This window comes from Thermobia domestica, chromosome 1 (genome assembly GCF_964235325.1).
Source record: "Thermobia domestica chromosome 1, izTheDome1.hap1.1, whole genome shotgun sequence".
Classification (NCBI taxonomy): Eukaryota; Metazoa; Arthropoda; class Insecta; order Zygentoma; family Lepismatidae; genus Thermobia; species Thermobia domestica.
The window spans coordinates 265494040-265515999 of NC_137454.1; the positions used below are offsets into that span (position 1 = coordinate 265494040).

A 21960-nucleotide genomic window follows, 5' to 3' on the forward strand; every position below is an offset into this window, starting at 1 on the left:
TTTTGAATGTGTGGAATGTAACGCGAAGTATCTTTGAAGTCTTCGAGATCATTTTTGTGAAATCTGTTTTTAATTTGGTTAATCGGTTGAAGTGTCATAATCGAAAATGTAGAATTCGGTTAGTATGCTAACGTTAAATTTTTCAAAACTTTCTAACAATGAAGATACTTTCAACGAAATATCTGTACCTCTATTGTTTCATATGGAAAATAATACTGTGAATTTTTCGCAAAACATACCTTTGTCAATTAACATCGAAGCTCAAACATGTTCGGAATGTGGCAAGGAATTTGCAACAAAAAAGGATTTGAGCATACATAAAACATGAAAATATACCACACAGGAAATACCTACAACCAATACGGAGGATTTTGTTCAAGAGCCCACTAAATTAAAATCAAGTACTTGGCTGGTTAAACGAATCCCAAGAGGAGCTAGAAACCTAGCAGCAAGAAAACTCTCATCTGTAGTAGAGGAATGCATCGACAAGAATGATTTTGTTTCTTGGAAGAAATTATTATTCTCTTTTTACAATTTATGTCTACCCAGAAATCGTAGCTGAACATCTCTCACAAACATCATAGAACAAAATCTAAACGAAACCTCCTCTACGGACACTCCTCCCGCTCCTAGTAGAAAACGTAATTTTGATTTAACAAATAGGATAATATCCAAAATTTCTAAATTTGATACAAAAGGAGCTTTGAGATTGCTAGCTTCAGATGATACCTTGGCTCCTGCAAGTGAGAAAACCTATAAACTCCTGCATGGAAAACATCCATCACCATCTAGAGTTCAAATAATGCCAGATCCTCCAAATGAATTAGACCCATGCTTAAAAGTTAATGAGGATGATGTATTAAAGGCCATCCATAGTTTTCCCTGCGGTTCGACTTCAGGAATAGACGGACTGTCGCCTCAACATTTAAAGAACCTAACGTCCAAATCAGCAGGTGATTTAGCGCTCATGTTACTAAATTCAATAACTAGAATGACAAATCTAATTTTAAATGGAAAGGCAAATCCGGATATGTAAATATTTTTACGGAGCAAATTTATGTGCCTTGCGAAAGAAAGATGGTGGAATCAGGCCAATAGCAGTAGGTTGTGTTCTTAAAAGATTGGCTTCAAAGATTGCTGTTTCATTGGTCTACAATCGTTGTACTAACTATTTACAACCTCGTCAACTGGAATTTGCCACAATAAAGGGAAATGAGGTCATCATCCACGCTACCAAAACATTCATGAAAGCAAATGTAGATTCAAACAAGGTAGTCCTCAAAATAGATTACCAAAATGCTTTTAACTCAGTCGAAAGAGACTCCATGTTAAAGGAAGTGAAACTAATTCAACCTTAACTGTATCCATATTTCTGGCAGAGTTATTCTAGCCCATCATTGTTATTTTATGGAAATAGAACTATTTCATCACAAGTAGGATGCCAACAAGGTGATCCGGCTGGACCGATGATTTTTAGCATAGCAATCCACCCAATAATGCGTTTGCTTTCTTCTGAAATAGATCTCTATTTGTTTAGATGATGGCACATTAGGGGGCTCAACAGATATACGGTTATACAAGATCTAAATTTCTTATTGATAGAATCTAAGAAGATAGGTCTGCAAGTTAATCTTTGCAAATGTGAACTGTTCTTCACGTCGGGTAAATCAGATCCAATTATAGAAGTCCAGTTTCAGAATTTGTTGCCTGAAATTCGGACAATACAAGCTCACGAGCTATCGTTATTAGGAACACCACTATTTGAAGATAGCTATGAAAGTTACTTTGAAAACCATTTGAACAGTTTAAAAATGATAACACATAGATTAAAAGACTGCCATCACATACAGCCTTCTTTCTCCTTTAAAAAAATCTAGGTGTCCCCAAATGAACTTACTTCTTTTTGCGTACCACTCTCACATGGCTTCTCATATAGCCTCGCTGCTGAACGGGACGTTAAACTCAAAATCAACTCTCACATGGCTTCTCCCATCAAAAATTCTTCAGTTGGATAATCCCTGAAAACATCCTTACAATCAATAATAAATCAAGTTTTAAATGAAAGTCAATGAGTTCAGACAAGTTTACCAATACGATTCAATGGGTAAATATTCGAAGAGCATCCGATTTGAGCCTTCCTGCGTTTCTGTCTTCTTGCTGTGGGGTATTGTCACTAGTCTCCAGTATTTTGAAAATTTCAGTTGACGAAGTGAAAAATCCCTCATCTGTCGGAAGCATTGGAATTATGGAAAGGCATCTATAATAATGCCATTCCGGAGGCCAAGGAATCACAAAGAAAATGGGATGAAATCTTACTAAACGAGATAGCTGGAAAGGAGGTAATTTCACAAAATACATTTGACGTTGCTCGCCTAAAAGCACTTCAGAGAAACGAGTCTGGCGCCTGGTTACAAGCTACACCTTCCCTCCCTCCCCCCCCCAAAAAAAAAAACCGGAACTTTTTTAGACGATAATAGTTTCAAAATATGTGTAGCATTACGCTTGGGACTAAATGTTTGCCACCCATTCACATGTACGTGCCAAGATCGAGTGGACGAGAAAGGTTTACATGCTTTGAGCTGCATTAGAATCCCACGGAATTAAACCAAATAATCAAATCGATGTTCCTAGCATCATAGAGCCACAAGGATTGTTTCGAAATGATGGTAAACGACCGGACGGAATAACTTTAATCCGTGGGAAAATGGGCTAGAGTCTTGTATGGGATGTAACATGTGTTGATACTTGTGCTCCTTCATACATAACACTAACTTGTGAGGAAGCAGGAAATGCAACAGAAGCAGCCGTTAAACGGAAACATACAAAGTACTCCAGACTGAAAGATCATCTTTTTGTTGTCTTTGCTACAGAAACGATGGGAGTTTTTAGCAAAGAAGCCAGTGAATTTTTGAATGAATTAGGGTCAACTTTAATTAAGAAGTCAGGCGACCCAAGAAGCAAACACTATTTACTATAACGAATAAGCCTAGCACTACAGAGAGGAAATGCAGTCAGCATTTTAAAATCCTTCCCACCAGCACAAGAGCTGGATGAAATTTTTTTTACTTAAAATAAGTAGTATAAACAGTACTGTGAAAACCCATGGTTGTAAAACCATGGTGATGGACATCGATTTGTTTTTCTAAGAAATGAAAATGGACTTTTGTCTTAATTTGTAAATTGGTTCGTATGGAAATTTAGCACTGGAAGACTCACCTGTTAATGTTGATATATTTAAAAATAGGCATACAGTATTCGATTTTGAGAACACAATGTAAGCGAGAATATTCTATTTAAATATGTAATTTTATCTGCAATTTAAATTGAAACTTGTGACAAATTATGTTGTCAATAACAATATCTGATTGTTTTGCTCAGGATACAAGTATAAATGAATATACATTATGTAACAATATTATACTTACAAATGGAAATAAAAGTATAATTTAAAAAAATGTTATTGTTAGACAAGAGACAGAAAATTATTAACTGGAACATGTTTCCCGTCCCCCTCTCTAACGACGCCCATGCACACATACAAGTATAATAGCGATAACTGAAAATGCTATTGTCATCCATTACTTTTTTTTCCCACTACAACGACTTGCGATTTGGTGACTTTATTTTAGTCGAAATGCTTATGGTAATAATGGCAACGTTGCACTCTTCTCGTTAAGACTTTATCTGTCTTAACAGGTAAGGGAGTGGAAGTTTGCGCAATTTCAGTGCACCCTGCATGGTTTCGAAAGATAGATGTAGAGATTAGCTGGGTCGAACGAAAACGAATGAGGAGGTGTAGATATAATTAAAAAGCCGAAGACAGACTGGTTGAAATATTGACTGAGAATGAACTGTATGATGAGGGACGTGCTCAAAGGTACGGTGAAAGGAAAGGGGCGAAAGAGATTGCAGTTGACGGACAGTATTAAAACAGAAAATTCCTATTCCAAGGCGAAGTGGTAAGCTGAAGACCATGTGCGTGGAAGATTCTCAATTACGGCAAGTGACTTGCCAGTAACGGTAGAATACGCATAGTGATGATAAGTCAGTCTACAGTATTGTTAAAAGAAAAATGTAATTACCGTATTTTAATCTAGGGAGAATGACAAGCTTCATAGGCCAAACCTGGTATAGCAAGTCTTATATGATGCCTTGACACTTTCCACTATTGTATGTTCAATTGTTTCCATATAGAAGACACTGAAATATTTTATACCATTCCTGTCATCTGATGGATGGTAGACCTCTGCCATGTCATAGGCAGTAGGTTAAAACTTCTTCGAAAAAACAAAGAAAGAAACAGATTATGTTGTGTGCTACTGTAGTTGTCGACAGATTAAATAAGTTGTGTTTTGGGCAGGGTTGTTTGATTTAAATCAGATTGATTTAAATCATGATTTAAATCGCAATTTAAATCACATGATTTAAAAAAAAATCAATTATTTAAATCAAATTTATTTTTCCTTGAACTGAAACAAAATGCAGTACTTTTGAGCATTCTGAAACTCGAATCAAATTTAAATGTAAAATTCGTATCTTAATCCGAGGGGGCCGCGGTGACTCAGTGGTAGAGCTTTCACCTCTGGTGCATGGGGCCCCGGGTTCAAACCCTGCTCCCGCCAAGTAAACTTTGTGGTGGACAAACACCGTGTGCGTGGGTTTTCTCGGGGTTCTCCCGTTTCCTCTCACTTTCTTCATTCCACCATTACACCATTCTCATAATCACCGTCTCCTTTAGCCTAACCGGCATAACCGTGGGACGTAAAACTCAAAGATTTCATTTCATTTTCATATCTTAATCCGTAATGTGTAGCGGCAGTGATGCCAGTTAGTAGGATAATCAGAAGAAATGTTCTTAACAGATTACTTGGTTTATGTGGAGTGATGAAAGTTAGTTTATTATTCAAGTAAGATACATACTGAGCTGTTAAGATCAGATTTCCGTACTTCTTGGAATGGCATATTATTTATCATTAAATAATGTGACGAATTATAATCACTAATCGTGTTTGTTTCCTTATTAGTAGATAGCTGTCAGACGATACCATATAAGGAATCTAAAATTAACATTTAGCCAACTTCGTCATTGCTGTTTCGTTTATTAGTTCGTAGCTCATATATTTTAAGATCAGGTATGATGCAAGTTTAAACCAAGTATTTTTTTTTTTTTTTTTTTATTTAAAAGATTAAAATTCCAGGGCCAAGAATTTTGACAATGTAGAATTCATTGTCGATGACAATGAATAATTTAGAATTCAATATTCACAATTTTCAGTTCAGAATTTTACATACCATGTTTGCTAATATATATGTTTTTTAAACCATTACTGCAAAATTATTAATAAGAACTTTGAAAAATATATTTTTAAGAAATGTCATTTTTGATTAGAAACTACAAGCTGTTCGTTTATGGCAGTGTCTACGTCCTGTGCTAAACTACTTTCTACTAACTACTAAACGATCTTACATAGTGTTGTATTATGTTGGTCATACTCAGTGTAGATTTAAGCGAAAGATAGTGATGTGTAACAAAATAAAATTAAATATTTGCCTATACAATATATCTAGTGATTATTCCTCTTTCATAGGTAAATATAAGTGCGTACAAGAAATATGAACACATGGCATTATATAAAACGACACTGATTAACATTATATAAAAAGATACTGATATTTATTACGACATAGTTGAAATAGAAGAGTGTAAAAAAATTATTCATTTTATAAAAAAAAATATAAAATAGGCTATATATTCACTCTGCAGTGCAATGCAAATTTTTCTACATGAGCATATTTAAATTCTTTTCTGATTAAGTTGCTTAAAAGGAAAAACTAACTTAGAGGCTTTATCAGTGCCTAAATGATTTCGTATTTGAGATTGTACAAAATCAAAAGAAGAAAAATTCTTTCTCAGTGTGTCTATCTATCACGAAATCAGAAAACGGTCACGAAAGTCAAGAAATGTAGCTTTTGGGTCACGATTTTTTGTACCTGTACAAATATAAGTACAGACTAAAAATTTTTCTTGGATAAAACATCAAAATTCACAACCAAAAGTGTCAATGGTCGGCCTTAGACGCTACCAAATCCCAAACAAAGCACGCTTCTATCGCTTGCATGAAAATTCGGCCTAATTCGCTCTTGAGAATGTCACGAAATTTTATGGTTTGGTAAAGAAAAAGTCACGAAATTTCATTTTGAAATTTTAGTGGACACCCTGTTTCAACCCCTGCAGATGAAACGGAAGCTGTAAACACTTGCATAATTGGCTTCATATTTCCAAGTAAGGCATAATTGCTTTTGATTTCCACCATTCAATGGCTGTTATACCTTGTAGAACTTAGTCGATGAAAATCACTCTAGAGAAAGGAGGAGACTTCGCTTGAAATTTAATTACCATGGGCAGTAGAGAAGTACTACCATAAGCTTCTGCAAATTTCAAAGCTAAATCATTTCTTTCGGTAGTTAATTTCAATTTGCGCTGTTTCGGGTCGAGAAGGTAGGTTTTTTTTTAAATCGTGATTTGTTTCAACCCTGGTTTTGGGTTACTGAGACCTCATAAATTCGTACCTGTAACATGAAATAACTTACAAGTTAATATTAATTTTCCAGGCGTAGCAATTGATACTCCCGATGGTAAGGACATGTCCTTGGTTAAGAAGAGTGGCAAAGTTCAGGCTTTGGAAGAAGAAATATTGTTCCGTAAGTATTACACTAAGTCAAGTATCTTCAGGCAAGAACACGAAATTTCTAAAGAAGAATTGCAGTACCAGTTGAAAGTTTGTAGTAAATGAATATCAAGTTACTGGACGCAACAGGCACGTTTTTGTATTGTAAATAAAGGTACATTACTCACTGAGTGTACCTTCCATTTTTTTTTTCTGTTTTTCGCGTTATCTTTCAATAACAGGTTTGTGCTATCGTGAGACTACAGTTTAAAATTAATAGAAGTCCTCAAGAACTTGTTTACATTTTGTAGCATAACGGGTATGTGTCAACAGTCCTCCTGTATACTTATTAGTGGGGTAGCATAATGATAGAATCATGCATATTGTGATAAGAACATAAAATTTTGCACAGAGCTTACTAACATAGTAACAAATAAATTTTGACGTAGACCCCAAAAATCTGACGACAATTTCCTGGAATTCCAGGCGCTGGAACATCTGGAGCACTGGAGAACGGTATGTTGTCGCTGGAATAGCCATTACGTGAAAACGGCTTGACCTACAGAGCCAAAGTAAGATTCAAATGCAAGAGAAATAACAAGCCTTTAATTTAAATTCTATATTGTCTTAATTGCACATCATCTAGAGCCGCACGAGGGGCCCAAACTTCATTAAAAAAAAAAAAAAAAAAAAAACCTATGGCGTACTTTTTCTTTGGTCACTTCATGAAGAAAATGTTACATAAGATAGTAATAAAGTCAAAATTTAAATTAAGTAAACCACAGTTTCTTGCTGTAGTAATGCATCAGTTTATAGTCATTTACACATACCATCACAGGCACACAAGGCTGTGCATGGAGGGAATAGGCCAGCCCATTTACACACATTAGTGCACAGAGATTTGCATCCACAACGAACAAGTTCTTGGCAGTGCTTGGAAAGTTCTGGTAGCACAGACCATAAAGGTGTATACCCTGAATCACTTCTTTTCCAGCCCCACTGTTCAGAATCTGGCAAATTAGGTTGTAGCGCAGACCACTGTGACCAAATATATTCTCCTTGCAAAATGGCTCTTTTCACATGTTGAAGTAGTGCAGCGTCAGTGGGAGGTACGCTTTCCAACTGACACATTTTTTAGGTACAAGCATTCGACGACAGTCGTTTACATTTTGCAGGTAGCTGGTTCGATCATATATTTACACGGTGAAACCTTGCAATTTCATGAATGTAGTATCGTCTAATTTTAAAGGTACATGTGAAAGTTCTACAAATGCAGCAGTAATTTCTAGATTTGTCCGCCACGCTTCCCAAGCTGTTTTCTTTCCCCGACTTGCAAAGGCAGATACAGTATCGTATCCGGTGAATGCGTGCCAAAACAGGATGCCGTCACAGATTTCTGTCCCTAGTTTCTCCGCGTACTGGTAAATAGGAAGAAAGCGTTTGTTTACCAACACCATATTCAACCCACAGGTGAGACAGTAGTAGTTTGGGAAAAGCATGCAAAGCCAGGACAACTACATCTGAATGTACCATTTTGATGATAATGGATTTATGGCCCGCTTTACTGGCATGTTGGGCATGCAGAAGCTACCTCGTATCGGCCTCTTCATGCGTGGTGCTAGTGGACCGTGTATATTTACGTCAAATGTACTCCATATGTCAATACCTTTAGTGCAAGTATCAGCTTTCTCATTGGGTATTTTAGCCTCGTTCATAGATTCTGCAATTAAGAGAAAAAGACTTGTTTTGTTCTCTTCATTCTGCAAAAACAGATTCCAGTTTTTCGGGATGGGAGTAGAGTTTGTAACACGAACTCGTGATGCTGACCCTCGTTTCTGTCTCTCTTCACTTTTTAAGCTATCTGGCAAGTAACGATCAAACACCAGATCTACTCTGCTCTTCCCTGATAGAATGGATGAAATATAAGGATGTACTTTCATCTGCAAGTAATCATGGAATATTTGTGATGGTGATGGCTTCAACATATGGATGATAGCAGAGCCGTCCAATATCATACATGAAGCAGGTGGAGGAGTAAACTGGGTATCGCCGTATTTTTCTAAACATGTAACTACATCCGATTTAGTTCCTTTGTGTATGAATCCATCTTCAGAAATTGACGGAGGATATCCCAGATTTTCATGAGCAAAAAAGTCGGATAGATCTCCCTGTCGACTCTGACATGCTATGAAGAGACGACTGAAGAGAGCACAGTTATTTTTAATATGGATATCTTACGGTGTTCAGGATTAAGTTTTTTCATTGTCTTGCGACAAAGAGCAAGGTTATTTCGTTTAATTGGTTCAAACAGTGATTTACTGCACAGCTGCAACCGTTCCTGTTCAAACTGTTATACTGATCTCTTCCAAGAGTTTCAGCAATGTATACTAACTTAACTGAATCATCGGGCATTACAGAATTAGTCGCAACACTAAAAAGTTCATTACCTTCTTGAATAAAAGGATTGTTGCCATTCTCTGAGAACACACGTACTAGTTCTGTGACATCATTTGTAAATCGCATCTTAGCACCAGATGATTCTTCGTGGCGTATTCTGAGATCATCATTATCAGAGATCAATCCACACTCTTCCTCAAAACCCGATACAAGGTTGGCAATTACAGGTCCGGACACCATCCATTTTAGCAACGCACTTGAGTTGTCGAGAATTACAATTGCACCACCTTCAGACTTCACCGTCTTGTTGCACTGTTCGTGCATTTGATCATGTCCCATACAAGAATGTGGTCGACTTGTTTTGGAACCTACAAAAGCTCCACGGACAAATTCCTCATAAATGGCAGGATGTCTAACCCTAAGTTCCTGTAAAGATTTAACAAACACTGACATCCATCTCGCGTAGTGAGTATGTTCAAGAGCGAACATCCAAGGGCACATTTGAGATAGTGAGCTTACATACTGTTCAAAATCTGCTATTCGCACACTGTGTAGGGAAGTTCAAGAGCAGCAATTCCAACTGTAATACTGTGTACCAATATTTAAACTGAACCGATTCACTTTGTCGAATATCAATCCATTCTTCAAATGATAGATGTTTGTCAGAACCAGAAGCCACATACTCTACTTAGGCTTTCCTTAGTATAATGTACAATGCTGCTGATGTTACCTCGTGAGCATATCTAGCTCGCTTAACGTGAGAACCATGCAGACATAAATCGGTCTTTTCAGAAGTTGTTACGCCTGCTCAACCAAAAGATCCATCCATCCACTTCCAGTTAACCACGTGCCCAACATTTCCAGAGGCGCCATCTCGATATGCAAAGGGCCCATCATAACTATAATTAAGTCTTCTCCATACAAATTGGGCAGCATCCATTGTACTTGCTTTGCCATCGCATAAACAGGCTGATCACACGTAATGACAGGTACTTGAGATAGATTCAATGAAGATAAAGTTCTCTTGATTGTATCAAAGCAATGCCGAATCATTGCAGGCGAATTTATGGAATCTGGAAGTAACGGAAGTAAAACACACTGACTTTTAGATGGAAGCTTACCACGATACTCACAAGTATAAGAAGCTGTCCATGTCATGTTTGGCGTATTTCCAGGACTTTCTGTTGCAACTGCTTGGATGTGTTCCAGCCATTTCCTTGACAACAGCTTACTTTGCTCAGACAGTTCATCAGGATTTATGGTCGAAACGGACACATTGGATTTCAGTGGAGTCATCCAGGGGACATTTGTATACCACGCTGGTAACGCACTTTCGCACTTTTTCGAAAATGTCTTAATGCTAACCCCAGAGTCACTTTTTGGATATGATGATTGAATTATTGATGTTGCTGTTCCATGAAAAGACTGATGCGATGTTGTTGATGATGGATTGTGATCGATGTTGTCAATGGCTGAACACGTGAAAGTGTCAGGTTTGAGGAAAGAAGGATATATTCTTTTTTCTCTTGCATAAGGCATTCGTCATAGAAGCCGAAATTTCTCGAACTCGATCGTACGAAACACTTATTCCCAGTTTGTGGAGTCTATCTATGATACCTTTGTTTCTTGTCTTGGCATGGATCATTAATCCAATGTACAATGGCAACGGTGTTTCATTAGACTGTGGGTGGCGTACGTTTACTTGATCTTGCTTTCTTTTTCTCTTCATGCAATTGAAGCGAATTAACTGTGATATTGACAACGCTGCACTAAAAACGTCAATACTTTCCTTAATAGCAAAGTTTGTACCTTCGAGAATCATTCGCATTAGCGTTACCAATGCAGAAGGAACGGACTGCTCTTGACATCGTGCTGGGAAATGCCCATTAAATTGTGGAAAGGATTAAAAAACCTCATTGCGTATGATGGAGGCAGCCTTAGCCAAACACATTCCGTCCTCTTCTGAATTCTGCACGTATGCACTGTAGATTGCCTCTCCCACATCATCTTCACACACTAGTAACACATCACGGCCTCGCTTTTGTGCTGTCATCTCAGGTATATGTGCTAATATTGTTTCTTTTAGCCGTGAGCTGTGCACCATTTTCTCGGCATCATTTTCCAAATTCTGACATTCGATGAGCAACAAGGCGAGAATCCCCATCCACAAATGCGGGCTGTTTCTTTACCTTACGTGCACGGTTCTGGAATTGCACAAGACACTTATGATGATATTTGGCTTCTGTTGCGACCATATCCCCAGTACTCAGTTTTGCTAATAATTTAGTGTCATAGGATCACAGCTTCTTCGCGTACACGATTACTTAGTTCAACATGCGCACGTTTACTAATGTTTCATCACCTGCGTCATCACAAAAGAAGCAAGTGAATTTGACTTCACCAACTCGGAATGATGATCGAGTAGATGGTCCCGATTGAGAGTTTTTATCTTCTTGCTTTCGTTTGGCAGCAACAGCCCGCGCTAGCTTGCTTTTGTCGAACTTATTTCGGCAAGTTTTGTGAAATTTCGCATGTTTTCTACGCATCGTCTCCTCTATTCCATTTCCATCGTCGAGAAGATTAAGTTGAATGCTTGATAGAAGTCCAATCTTTTCTTTAAAATCTAGATGATCACTGCACGAAAACTTATAGCCTGCTCCCTTGTCCATGTGCGAGCTGTTAGCAGGACAGACCAACGATTCAGCTTTATCATTCTGACATAAAATACACATGTTCCAGTCTATGGTGTCAGAATTAGAATGGCTGAAATCGGCTGCGATCTTAACAATCTCACGTTTTCTTTTCGACATTTTTTTGAAACTGTTTGTTCAGTAGTTGTTTCTCTCTTATAAATACCTCAAAATATGTCATACCTGCAATATATATATATATATATATATATATATATATATATATATATATATATATATATATATAATATTGTAGCATTATCAGTTCTAACTGTTATATATTCAACCATTATATACACATTTTTATACAAATTAAAATTTCACATTACCGCGTGTTTTCTGTGATATTTTGTCCAATCTGTTTTTATATCTTATAATCTCAAAAAAATCTGTAGTCAGATATTTTACCCAAAAAAAGTATAGCTGTAATTTGATACAAAATAACCTCAGAATAGTTTTCATTCCAAGATTTTTTTTTTTTTTATATATATATGTTATAACCAAACCTAACCAGATATATATCCACAAAATAGAACTCTGGAAGTAAATAGTCGAATGCATTCCGCAGATGTCGGGATTCACCTTTTTATTTTCAGAAAAAAATTCTATTCAAAAAATGACCGTTATCCAGAAAATTCAACAGCTTAATTTTCTTTTATTCATTATCTCACATCACAAACGCTGTTGTACCCCTAGTTGCTTAACCTCCGCTTTCTAAAATCTAATCCAACCTAGTGTTGGACATGTTATCGCTTGTTAGGATCACGCCAGTAACAATGCAAATAAACCACATTGTTAGACCTTCTCATACAGATTGTAAGAAAGTTATTCACTAGTTGAGTAGGGATTTTTATATATTCTGGTAGCTTAAACAACGAAGATTCTTGTGACATATAAATCTTCTCCCAACTCTGTTTCTGTTAAACAAAAACTTTATCAACATTACCTGAATATCAGCATACATCCCAATGAACAGCAGAAAGACCGGCTGGTTATTTAAAGTTCCACCTTCAAGCTTCTTTCACACATATGTAATATTAAAAGGCTTTCTTGATAATAAAATATAATTTGATTTTTCAAGACAACAACTCGTTTGTCAAATATAAATAGATTTCTTCAGTTACGGTGCAAAGTTGCTATCAGTACAACCATATTTTCAGCTGGAAGTCACTGTAGCCAGCCACTGCAATTATCTACAAACATCTACCTAGCCGCGCTTAATTTCTCACTGCTGCCTAAACATTTGAAACTGTATACTGAGAGGAAACACTTACATGCCTTTGTTATGCTTCCCTCGGTGTCAGATACAACCACTGGGTGGGGCACTTTTGCATTCATTTTTTGCTCACAAAATGATAAAGTAAAGTGTGATGGCTGCAGGCGTTTATTCAATACTAACATGAACGGAAACCAGTGGTGTAGCGCATCACTTTAAATGCACATAGCTCCGAGACTATTGATCTCATATACACTAAAAGGATATCAACGTAAAGCTTAAGGTTTTGCTAAACGATTTACAAGAGTGTTATTGCGATATCTGTTAAACCAAAGCTTCCAGATGGATAAAACCATAAACAAACGCCATAAGTTTTTTGTTTTTTAATGAATTTTGGACCCCTCGTGCGGCCCTGGATGATGTTCAATTAAGACAATATAGAATTTAAATTAAAGGCTTGTTATTTCTCTTGCATTTGAGTCTTACTTTGGCTCTGTATGTCAAGCCGTTTTCACGTAATGGCTATTCCAGCGATAACATACCGTTCTCCAGTGCTCCAGATGTTCCAGCGCCTGGAATTCCAGGAAATTGGCCTCAGATTTTTGGGGTCTGCGTCAGAATTTATTTGTTACTATATTAGTAGACTCGGTGCAAAATTTTATGTTCTTATCACAATATGCATGATTCTTATGAATTTTTCCTCTAATCCACTCCACTATATAATTTAAGGCAATATAGTTTGTTTAAAATACACCTAGTTTTAAAGTGTGGTTTGGTGGATATTTAGAGAATTTCCGTGTTAAGTGATTAATTGTTTAAAAAAAAAAAAAAGTTTTTCAGTGTAATTGAAGTATTTCAAATGTACGTAAAAGTAGCAAATCTGTATTTGAATTTTAAAAAAACGACATTGCCTCAAATTTTAATTAATTACAGGTGGATTGTTGATAAATATCAGTTATGGAATATGATGCAAATAAGTTCTTCAGAACTCACATTAATTTGTGTGTTCTGACAATAGCAACAGCCCTTTGGTGAAGTAATAACAACATTTAAGAATTAAATAGTACAATCGGTGAATATTCTTTGTTCAATCAAAAGTTGTTGTTGTATGAAGTTGCATTATATATATTTATATATAATAAATAAAAGTGTATATATATAATAAAATAGGCGTAACTGAACCGTAGTTTTAGCAGTGATTTATCCAGAATTTTGAACCTAGGGGAGTGGGGGAGTGTTCAAAAAATCTGGATGTGTGTGCGCAGCTTTTAGTAGCTTTTTAATTAGCTTTTTTTTTTTTTTTTTTCAACTTTAAAATTCGTTTATGCAACGAACGATTGCATTGGATTTCCTTCCTAAGCAAAAGCCAATTGGCGTCGACTTTCTCATGCTTGGTGTGACGTCGAGATGAAATTATTGGCAATCGAATGATCAAACGTTGTTGTGACGATCACAGCCATGTAAAGGTTGATTTTCATTCAATCTTGCGTTGCGTGGTTTGCTTGAAAATTTATCTTGTCGAAAGTAAGTAATTTTATTCTATTGGCACTTGAAAACAAGAATTCAAAATCTTTTAAAAACCAAAATAGTAAGATTTATAATGGTGTCTTCCCGTTCTGCGTAAAGGTCCTCCAGCACTTTGTAGAGAATATTTTAAATGATCTTATGTTTACACAGAACAGGAATTCTTGTTCTACCTAATCTTTCGAGACGAGGAATTCTGTCCAGGGTGGGACTTCTTCAAGAGAATTTTTCTTTAGTAATTGTAACAGATTCTGTAAGAAGGATAACCATTCCTTTAAATTTTGTTATAAATTTTAAATGTTATTCTACTTGTTCCCCTCGGAAAAATGACTAAATACAGTTCTGTTATTAACAGTGTTATTCACATCTATTCAATAAAAATGAATGTGATTTAAGAAAAGCTACCTGCTGAGTAATGGAAAATTGATTGACTCAGTTGCAAGAAAACCGTTTGACATTGTAGCTGAAACGAAGATAAAACAAACTTACTTCGGTCTAGTATCAAGTCATTTCACAACAAAATTTTATTCAGTTTTCCAGTAGTTCACGTCCAACATACTAAGGCTCGTAATCAAGGGCGGCTTTATGATTTTAATTTTGGGTAGGCCCGCTCCCTCTCATATGGATACATATGCACATTTGATTGATTAATGACAATAAGAAATTACTTTTACAGTAGTGGTTGATGCTGTTTATTAAATAATTTTTGACCATTAATATAAAGAGTGGAAAATATATTTACTCTTTATTGTATCTTTTAGTGTTTATATATATTTTTTCATAATTTTTGGGTAGGCCCCTGCCTACCCGGCCTACCCGTTAAAACCACACTGCTCTTAGTACGTAAAAGGTGCCACAGTTCACATCCTCAAGACATGTTTGGTCATATATTAAGCAAACAATACAAAAGGATGCGTAAGACAGCCCTTATCCCCGATTATCTGACCTTTTGATCAAGTATGTACGAAAATCGTACAAGTATTTCAATATTGATATTGATATTTTGTATTGCTGCTATTTACATTGACAATATAAATGTGAAAATAAAAGTATATAGATAAGACTATTGCATATAGTATAGAATTATGTATATAAGACAAACCAGCTGATAAGGTGATATCGAAAAAGGAGTTGTGATGTAGAACACTAACATACTTTCTTAACCCTTTTAGGATTTATGGTATATTTTTATACCATGGCGCAGTATCGTCTTTGACCGCTTATTCAGGTTCTATAAAAAATATTTAAGCTGGATTCTTTTTATTGGTCAAGTCAGGGATGGGCCAAATAACGCTCTAGATGCGTTTTAGAACCGGATGTTCAACTTGGGTGATCAAGTGGGGGCGGAGGGGTGTGACTTGTTTTTTCTTATGGCAAATTTCAACGATTTTTCACGCCTTTAGTTTTCAAGATATCAAATTGAAACTTTGCATATGGATTGTGTGTACCTTTGGGTATTTCTCAATTTTTTGGGGGTTCCTACGTGAAACCAGGGCCGGGACCGAGGGGCGCAAATGTTCCTAGGGGATGATTTTTCAGAAAGATTTCCGTTTTTTTTCTTTCTTTCTTCGATTTTCCAATTCAAGTGGATGATATGGACATTTGAGTGATACCGTTGGAAAGGGGTCATTATACTGAAGAAAATGGCGTTTGAACCATGATTCTAGACCAAATAGTAATGACGCAGTACATTTTTATAATATGTATATATATGTATAGGGCTTAAATTCAGACTTTCAATAATTTTTTCCGCCCTTTGTTTTCAAGATGTAAGATTGAAATTTTGCACACGTATTATGTACATAGCAGCGATTTTTTTTTTTTAAATCAGATTCCGACGTGAAGCCAGGCCCGGGCCGAGGGGCAAAGTGTTTTGGCGGGATTTTTAAAAAATTCGGGTTTTTCCCGAATTATCCGGTTCAGGTGTATGGACATGTGAGTGGTACCGTTGGAAGAATCTTGTTATACTGAAGAAAATAGTAATGATGCAGTACATTTTTGAAGTGTTTATATAATATATATATATATATATATATATATATATATATATATATATATATATATATATATATATATATATATATATATATATAGATAGATAGATAGATAGATAGATAGATATATAAAGCACGGGACAAGAATAAACGACCATAAATGCCATTACTTTTAATGGCATTTTGGTCGTTTATTCTTGTTCCGCACTTTATATATTTATACATTTATATATATACACGAGGGAGGATCAATAATTATTGTCCCCGGCATATTTAAAATACTTGAGCTGGGATGGCTGATGGGGGATATTGTAGCCTAATGTCTTAGAAGCCTATATGCTAAATTTCAGAACCATAGCTGCTATATTAATATTATTTTTTGTCGTTTCAGGTGTGAGAGGTGGCACCTAGCTTGAAAAATAGAGAAAACCGAACAACTAGCTGTCAAGTACCTCCAGAAAAAGGGGTTAAGCCCAAAGGGGATTCATGAGGACATGATCAGTGTGTTGGGTGATGGGGCTCCTTCCTACCAGGTGGTAAAGAACGAGTGCCGCGACTTCCGTTGCGGTAGGAAAAGCTGTCAATAGGCCCCTGGTACTGGTCCTCCAACAACAAGCTTGCACCCCAGAAAACATTGATGCTGTGCATGATACGATTATAGCAGACAGACGAATCACGGTGCAACAGTTAGCAGACATCATGCACATCTCTGTAGGCTCAGTGGAAACCATTGCGCATGAACACTTGGGATTCAGAAAGGTGTCAGCGCGATGGGTACCCAAAATGTTATCTCGTGAAAATCAGAAAGACGGAGTTCGACGTTCAAGGGCTGGTTTGAAGGTTATGGGGGCAGACCTGAAACAGTTCTGTGATAGATTTATGACAGTGGATGAGACGTGGCTCCACCACTATGATCCCGAGTCCAAACGACAGAGCATGGAGTGGCGGCACAGCAGTTCGCCTCCCCCACGCAAGTGCAAGGTGCAAGCATCAGCATGCAAGGTTATGGCTACAATTTTTTGGGATGCGAAGGGCGTGCTCCTTATTGACTACCTGGAGGTTGGACACACACTCACGGAGACCTATTATGCAGCCCTAATCCCTAAGTTACGCGAAGCAATAGGAGGATATTCCACCAAGATAATGCTCCGGCCCATAAAAGCCATATTACTGGTGCCGCAATCCATGTTGCTGGTTTTGATGTGTTGGAACATCCTCCCTACTCACCCGACCTCGCCCCGAGGACTTTTCATTTGTTCCCAAAGTTGAAGGAGCACCTCAAGGGGAAGAAGTTTCACTCAAATGCAACTGTTATTGAAGCTGTGGAGGAATGGCTCATGGCTCAGTCAGAAACTTTCTTTCAAGCTGGCATAGTGGCTTTACATCATAGGTGGAAGAAGTGCATTGCTATGAAAGGAAACTTTTTGGAAAAATAGTACTCCTTATAGGTCAGGGACAATAATTATTGAACACCCTATAAGAAAAAATGGATCACCTTCAAACTTTCAAAAATTTCTCCCGACCTTAGTTTTCAAGAGAAAAGATTGAAATTTTGCACACGTCTTACGCACATAACAACGTTTTTTATTTTTATTTTTTGATTTAAATTCAGATCCCTACGTGAACCCAGGCCCGGGACAGAGGGGCAAAAAATTTCGAAAAATCTTCCCGTTTTCCCGATTTTCCCATTTCTGGTACATAATACGGACAAGCTATAGATACCGTTGGGAAGTATGCTCTATCCTGAAAAAAATGAGGTATGAGCCATGATCCTACGATAAATAGTAAGGAAGCAGCAGCTGTTTGAGTGAGTCCAAAATTTACCTCAAAAAGTGGAAATCCTAAAAGGGTTAAGAGTCGCCTTATGCATCCTCTTATATATGGCCAAACATATCTTGACGATGTGAAATGTGGCACCTTTTACGTACTGCGACTCTTAGCATGAAAAAGCATGAAAAAGTGAATGAAATCTTGATGTGAAATAATTTTATATTATACCGAATTAAGTTTATTTTATTTTAGTTTCAGTTCCAATGTCAAACGCCTTTCTTGCAACTGAGTCAATCAATTTTCCATTTTCTCGCAGTTATTATTTTATGATAAAAAATCACATTCATCTATACCAAAGTAGATGTGAATAACACTGCTGATAAAGAGTTGTATCCTCGTCATTTTTCCAAGAAGCACAAGAAGAACAAGCAGAATAACATCTAAAATTTATTATGAAACTTGAAGAAATAATTATTCTTCTTACAGCCTCTGTTAGAATTACCAAACAGAATATTGTGAATGCAGGACAAAATTCAAAAAGACAAACCCCAAGGAAAATTCAGACAAAACGGACTAAATTCAAGCGACAGAATCATAGGCACAGATTAATAAAATATTTTTTTCTTTAACTGTTATGCATCTAAAATGTTATCTGAAATTCTGCACTTTACGGAAATAACGTTTTTTTTTTTTTAAGTGCTACAAACTCAATAAAAGACGTAAGACTGTTATAGTAAGTATATATTTCATATTTTGATCTTTGCAAAAAAAAAAATAAATAAATAAATAAAAATAAAAATAAAAAAAATAAATAAAATCAGTATTCCACAATTAAAATAAATATACATTACTCAAAATGAAAGACTGCTATATGCTACCATACAAGAACGACTTTTTTTAAAAATCAACTAGCATCACAGTTACTTTTCGTAATTAAAATGAATAGTCTTACTATAATATGCTAAACGTATTTCAAACGTATTAAAGGTATCCCTATTTATTATACCAGAACTTTTCATATGGGTGTGTGTGAAAGTAATTAAAGCTAATCTGCCCTTTTATTATAACATTTTTACGTTTTATTGACCTTTCAGCATTTTAAAAGAAAGAAAAAGTTATTTCAGTTGAAAAAATAATCATAGAGGGTGTGCACTGGTACATCCAATATATACTTCTGTGATTTTGTTCCATGGATTTTGTCCTCGTCAGAATTTTCCTTGCATTTTTACCGCTTGGATTTAGTTCCCGGCCCTCTTACTACAGCCATTTTATACGTGAGTTCCGATCTGCATACAAACACGCTAGAAGTCAAGCTTTTCGGTGCTGCATTTCCCTAAATATTTCCTCCTCGCATAGAATTCCCTGTTTCAAAGATTAGGTAGAACGAGAATTCCCATTCTGCCTAAAGATAGATCATTTAAAATATTTTCTACAAAGTCCTAGAGGGCCTTTAGGCAGAACGAGAATGGATCTTTTTAATATTGCACCTCCTAGTTGGGACAGTGTAAGGAATTTATTTTCGTGGGGATGGGTGTCCGAAAATTTTAGGGGGGTGCTGGGGGGTTAGGGGGTGTAGATAAATCACTGAGTTATAGTATTAATTTGAAGCCGTGGATAGTTGGAGAGTGGTAAGGCAATCATGACAGACCCCCCCCCCCCTTAAAAAAATGTGATGCTGTCGTTTGAATTACGATTTCAGATAGTGAGAAGAGTTTAATTGATATTTCTGCAGATTAGGAGGAGGGTTCTATCTAATGACTGCATAATGCGTAGTGGCAACGAACTGAACATGAGTAACCCTCTCCATTTAGCGGTTAACTTTGTATCGCTCGATTCTCATTTATATCTACATGTAATACAGTTGTATTTGGCAAACAATATACGTTGTAGTGAAGTCACATTATGAAATTGAAATGCTGATACAAGAGTCGAATAACCACGAGAGATCAGTTAAGCAGGTAATATGACAGACAGAAATAGTGATCGAAAAATAAGAGAAATGAAAAAGAGAAAGTGAAGAAAAATGGTAAAAAGATTGAGGTGAAGAGGTGTAAACTTAAACCGGAAATAGGAGATAAATACGTAGAAATGGTAGGAAGTATCAGATAATATATATATTTGTGTATTCACTATAAATTGTTCATAAATTTGTATTAAAAAGGTATAATAGTAATTTCATACACTCAGTTAGTAATGCTTTCGCAAAGCTAAAAGAATCACAGTTTAGAGATAAACTGCAATCGTGCCAGAGAATTCATGAAAATACAAAAGTACGAAAACAAAAAGATGAAGTTACACAAAATTTTACAAACTAATCTAGTTGTCACTTTTGATCTTCAGAAAATAGTGTTTATGCGTCTCCTGTTCATAAGTAAATTGTACTGTAAATTCCAACTCTATGCATTTTAGTCTTGAAATACACCATCATTCATGGTTCTTTCTTTGGTAAAATACTTCGTGAACCTGACCATCATTCTTTCCAAGATAGAAACGTTACATTTGTTAGAAGATTTTCTGAACATCGGAAAATATTATCGAAGAATGTTTTCCACTTACACATATTGCGAGTGTTAATGAAATTTGCGTTAATTAAAATAGCAAAATGTACATTCCTGGAGTTTGTGTCAAAGGAGAATGTTAAGTTCATGAAAAAGAGAAGAAAAAGTTTTTCAGAATTTTATTTACTAGAATAACAGATGATTGTGTTGATTTAGAATTATGCTGCTTGAAAACGTTAGTCAAATAATTTGGAAAGTATTCTGCATTGTGTTCTTTCTCTTATAATTGCTACCATTTTTATTTTCAGAGGAAAAAGAATTGGATTTCAATGCAATCACTGAAAATCATGTTGGTATAGCTCACACACGATGGGCCACACACGGCATTCCTAATGCATTGAATGCTCATCCTCAGCGCTCTGATACAGAACATTCTTTTGTTGTTGTACATAATGGTAAGTTAAAAAAGAAAAAGAAAACTTACGACAGTTTTACAGAACGCTGAAATAAGTTCTAAATTTACTAAATGTAATCAGAATAGCTCATTTTCTCGTTTTGACATTAAGCTTCGTCAACAATAAACAAGCTCAATTATAAGGTGGTTTAATGTAGAGTTGTAGTTTAAGAGAAAAGATGAAAAATAGTCTGTTTCGGTTATATTTGATAACCTATCTTTCGTTTAAAAATTAAATTCATATTCTAAATCGACCATGGAAATAAATAAAATATGAATGTATTAAGTACAAAAGTATAGGATTATGGCCGCAGTCAACTGTGAATAACATATATATAATCTTGCTAATAGAATATTTGAAATAATTTTATAGGATGTTGACAGAAGAGAAATGCCTCGATAATTATTACAGTCAGTGTTGTAGCCTTTCTTGTGAATTGGAACAATGATTGATTCTTTCCACTTTTGTGGCAATTCTTCCTTGTTCCAGATAAGGAGAATGAATTTGTGTATCTTGTTCCACAATTTTTCGCCTCCAGCTAAAATTAACTCAGCTGGAATTTCATCTACACCCGGAGATTTGTATTTCTTTAATTTTTTTTATAGCGGTTTCTACTTCTATTCGGTTGGCCTCTGGAATATACGGTTCTGCGGTGTGTATCTCCATTTCTTTACGCACATTAGCTTTTGGCTGTGTGCTCAGCAAATCAAAGAAATCTTTCCATCTATTTAAGATGCTATCCGTATCA

The 21960-nt window shown here is 36.0% G+C and overlaps 1 protein-coding gene across 3 annotated transcripts in view; it reads left to right on the top strand.

The window, feature by feature from the left end:
- The window catches only part of LOC145660877 (glutamine--fructose-6-phosphate aminotransferase [isomerizing] 2-like), a 364008-nt gene that overhangs the window by 18132 nt on the left and 323916 nt on the right, over nt 1-21960 (top strand). For all 3 annotated transcript variants that reach the window (XM_081726310.1, XM_081726317.1, XM_081726323.1), the window contains exons 2-3: nt 6613-6702; nt 21066-21212. In XM_081726310.1, coding sequence (XP_081582436.1) covers nt 6645-6702; nt 21066-21212 — 205 coding nt within the window. In that variant the 5' untranslated portion in view covers nt 6613-6644. The remainder of the gene's footprint in view (nt 1-6612; nt 6703-21065; nt 21213-21960) is intronic.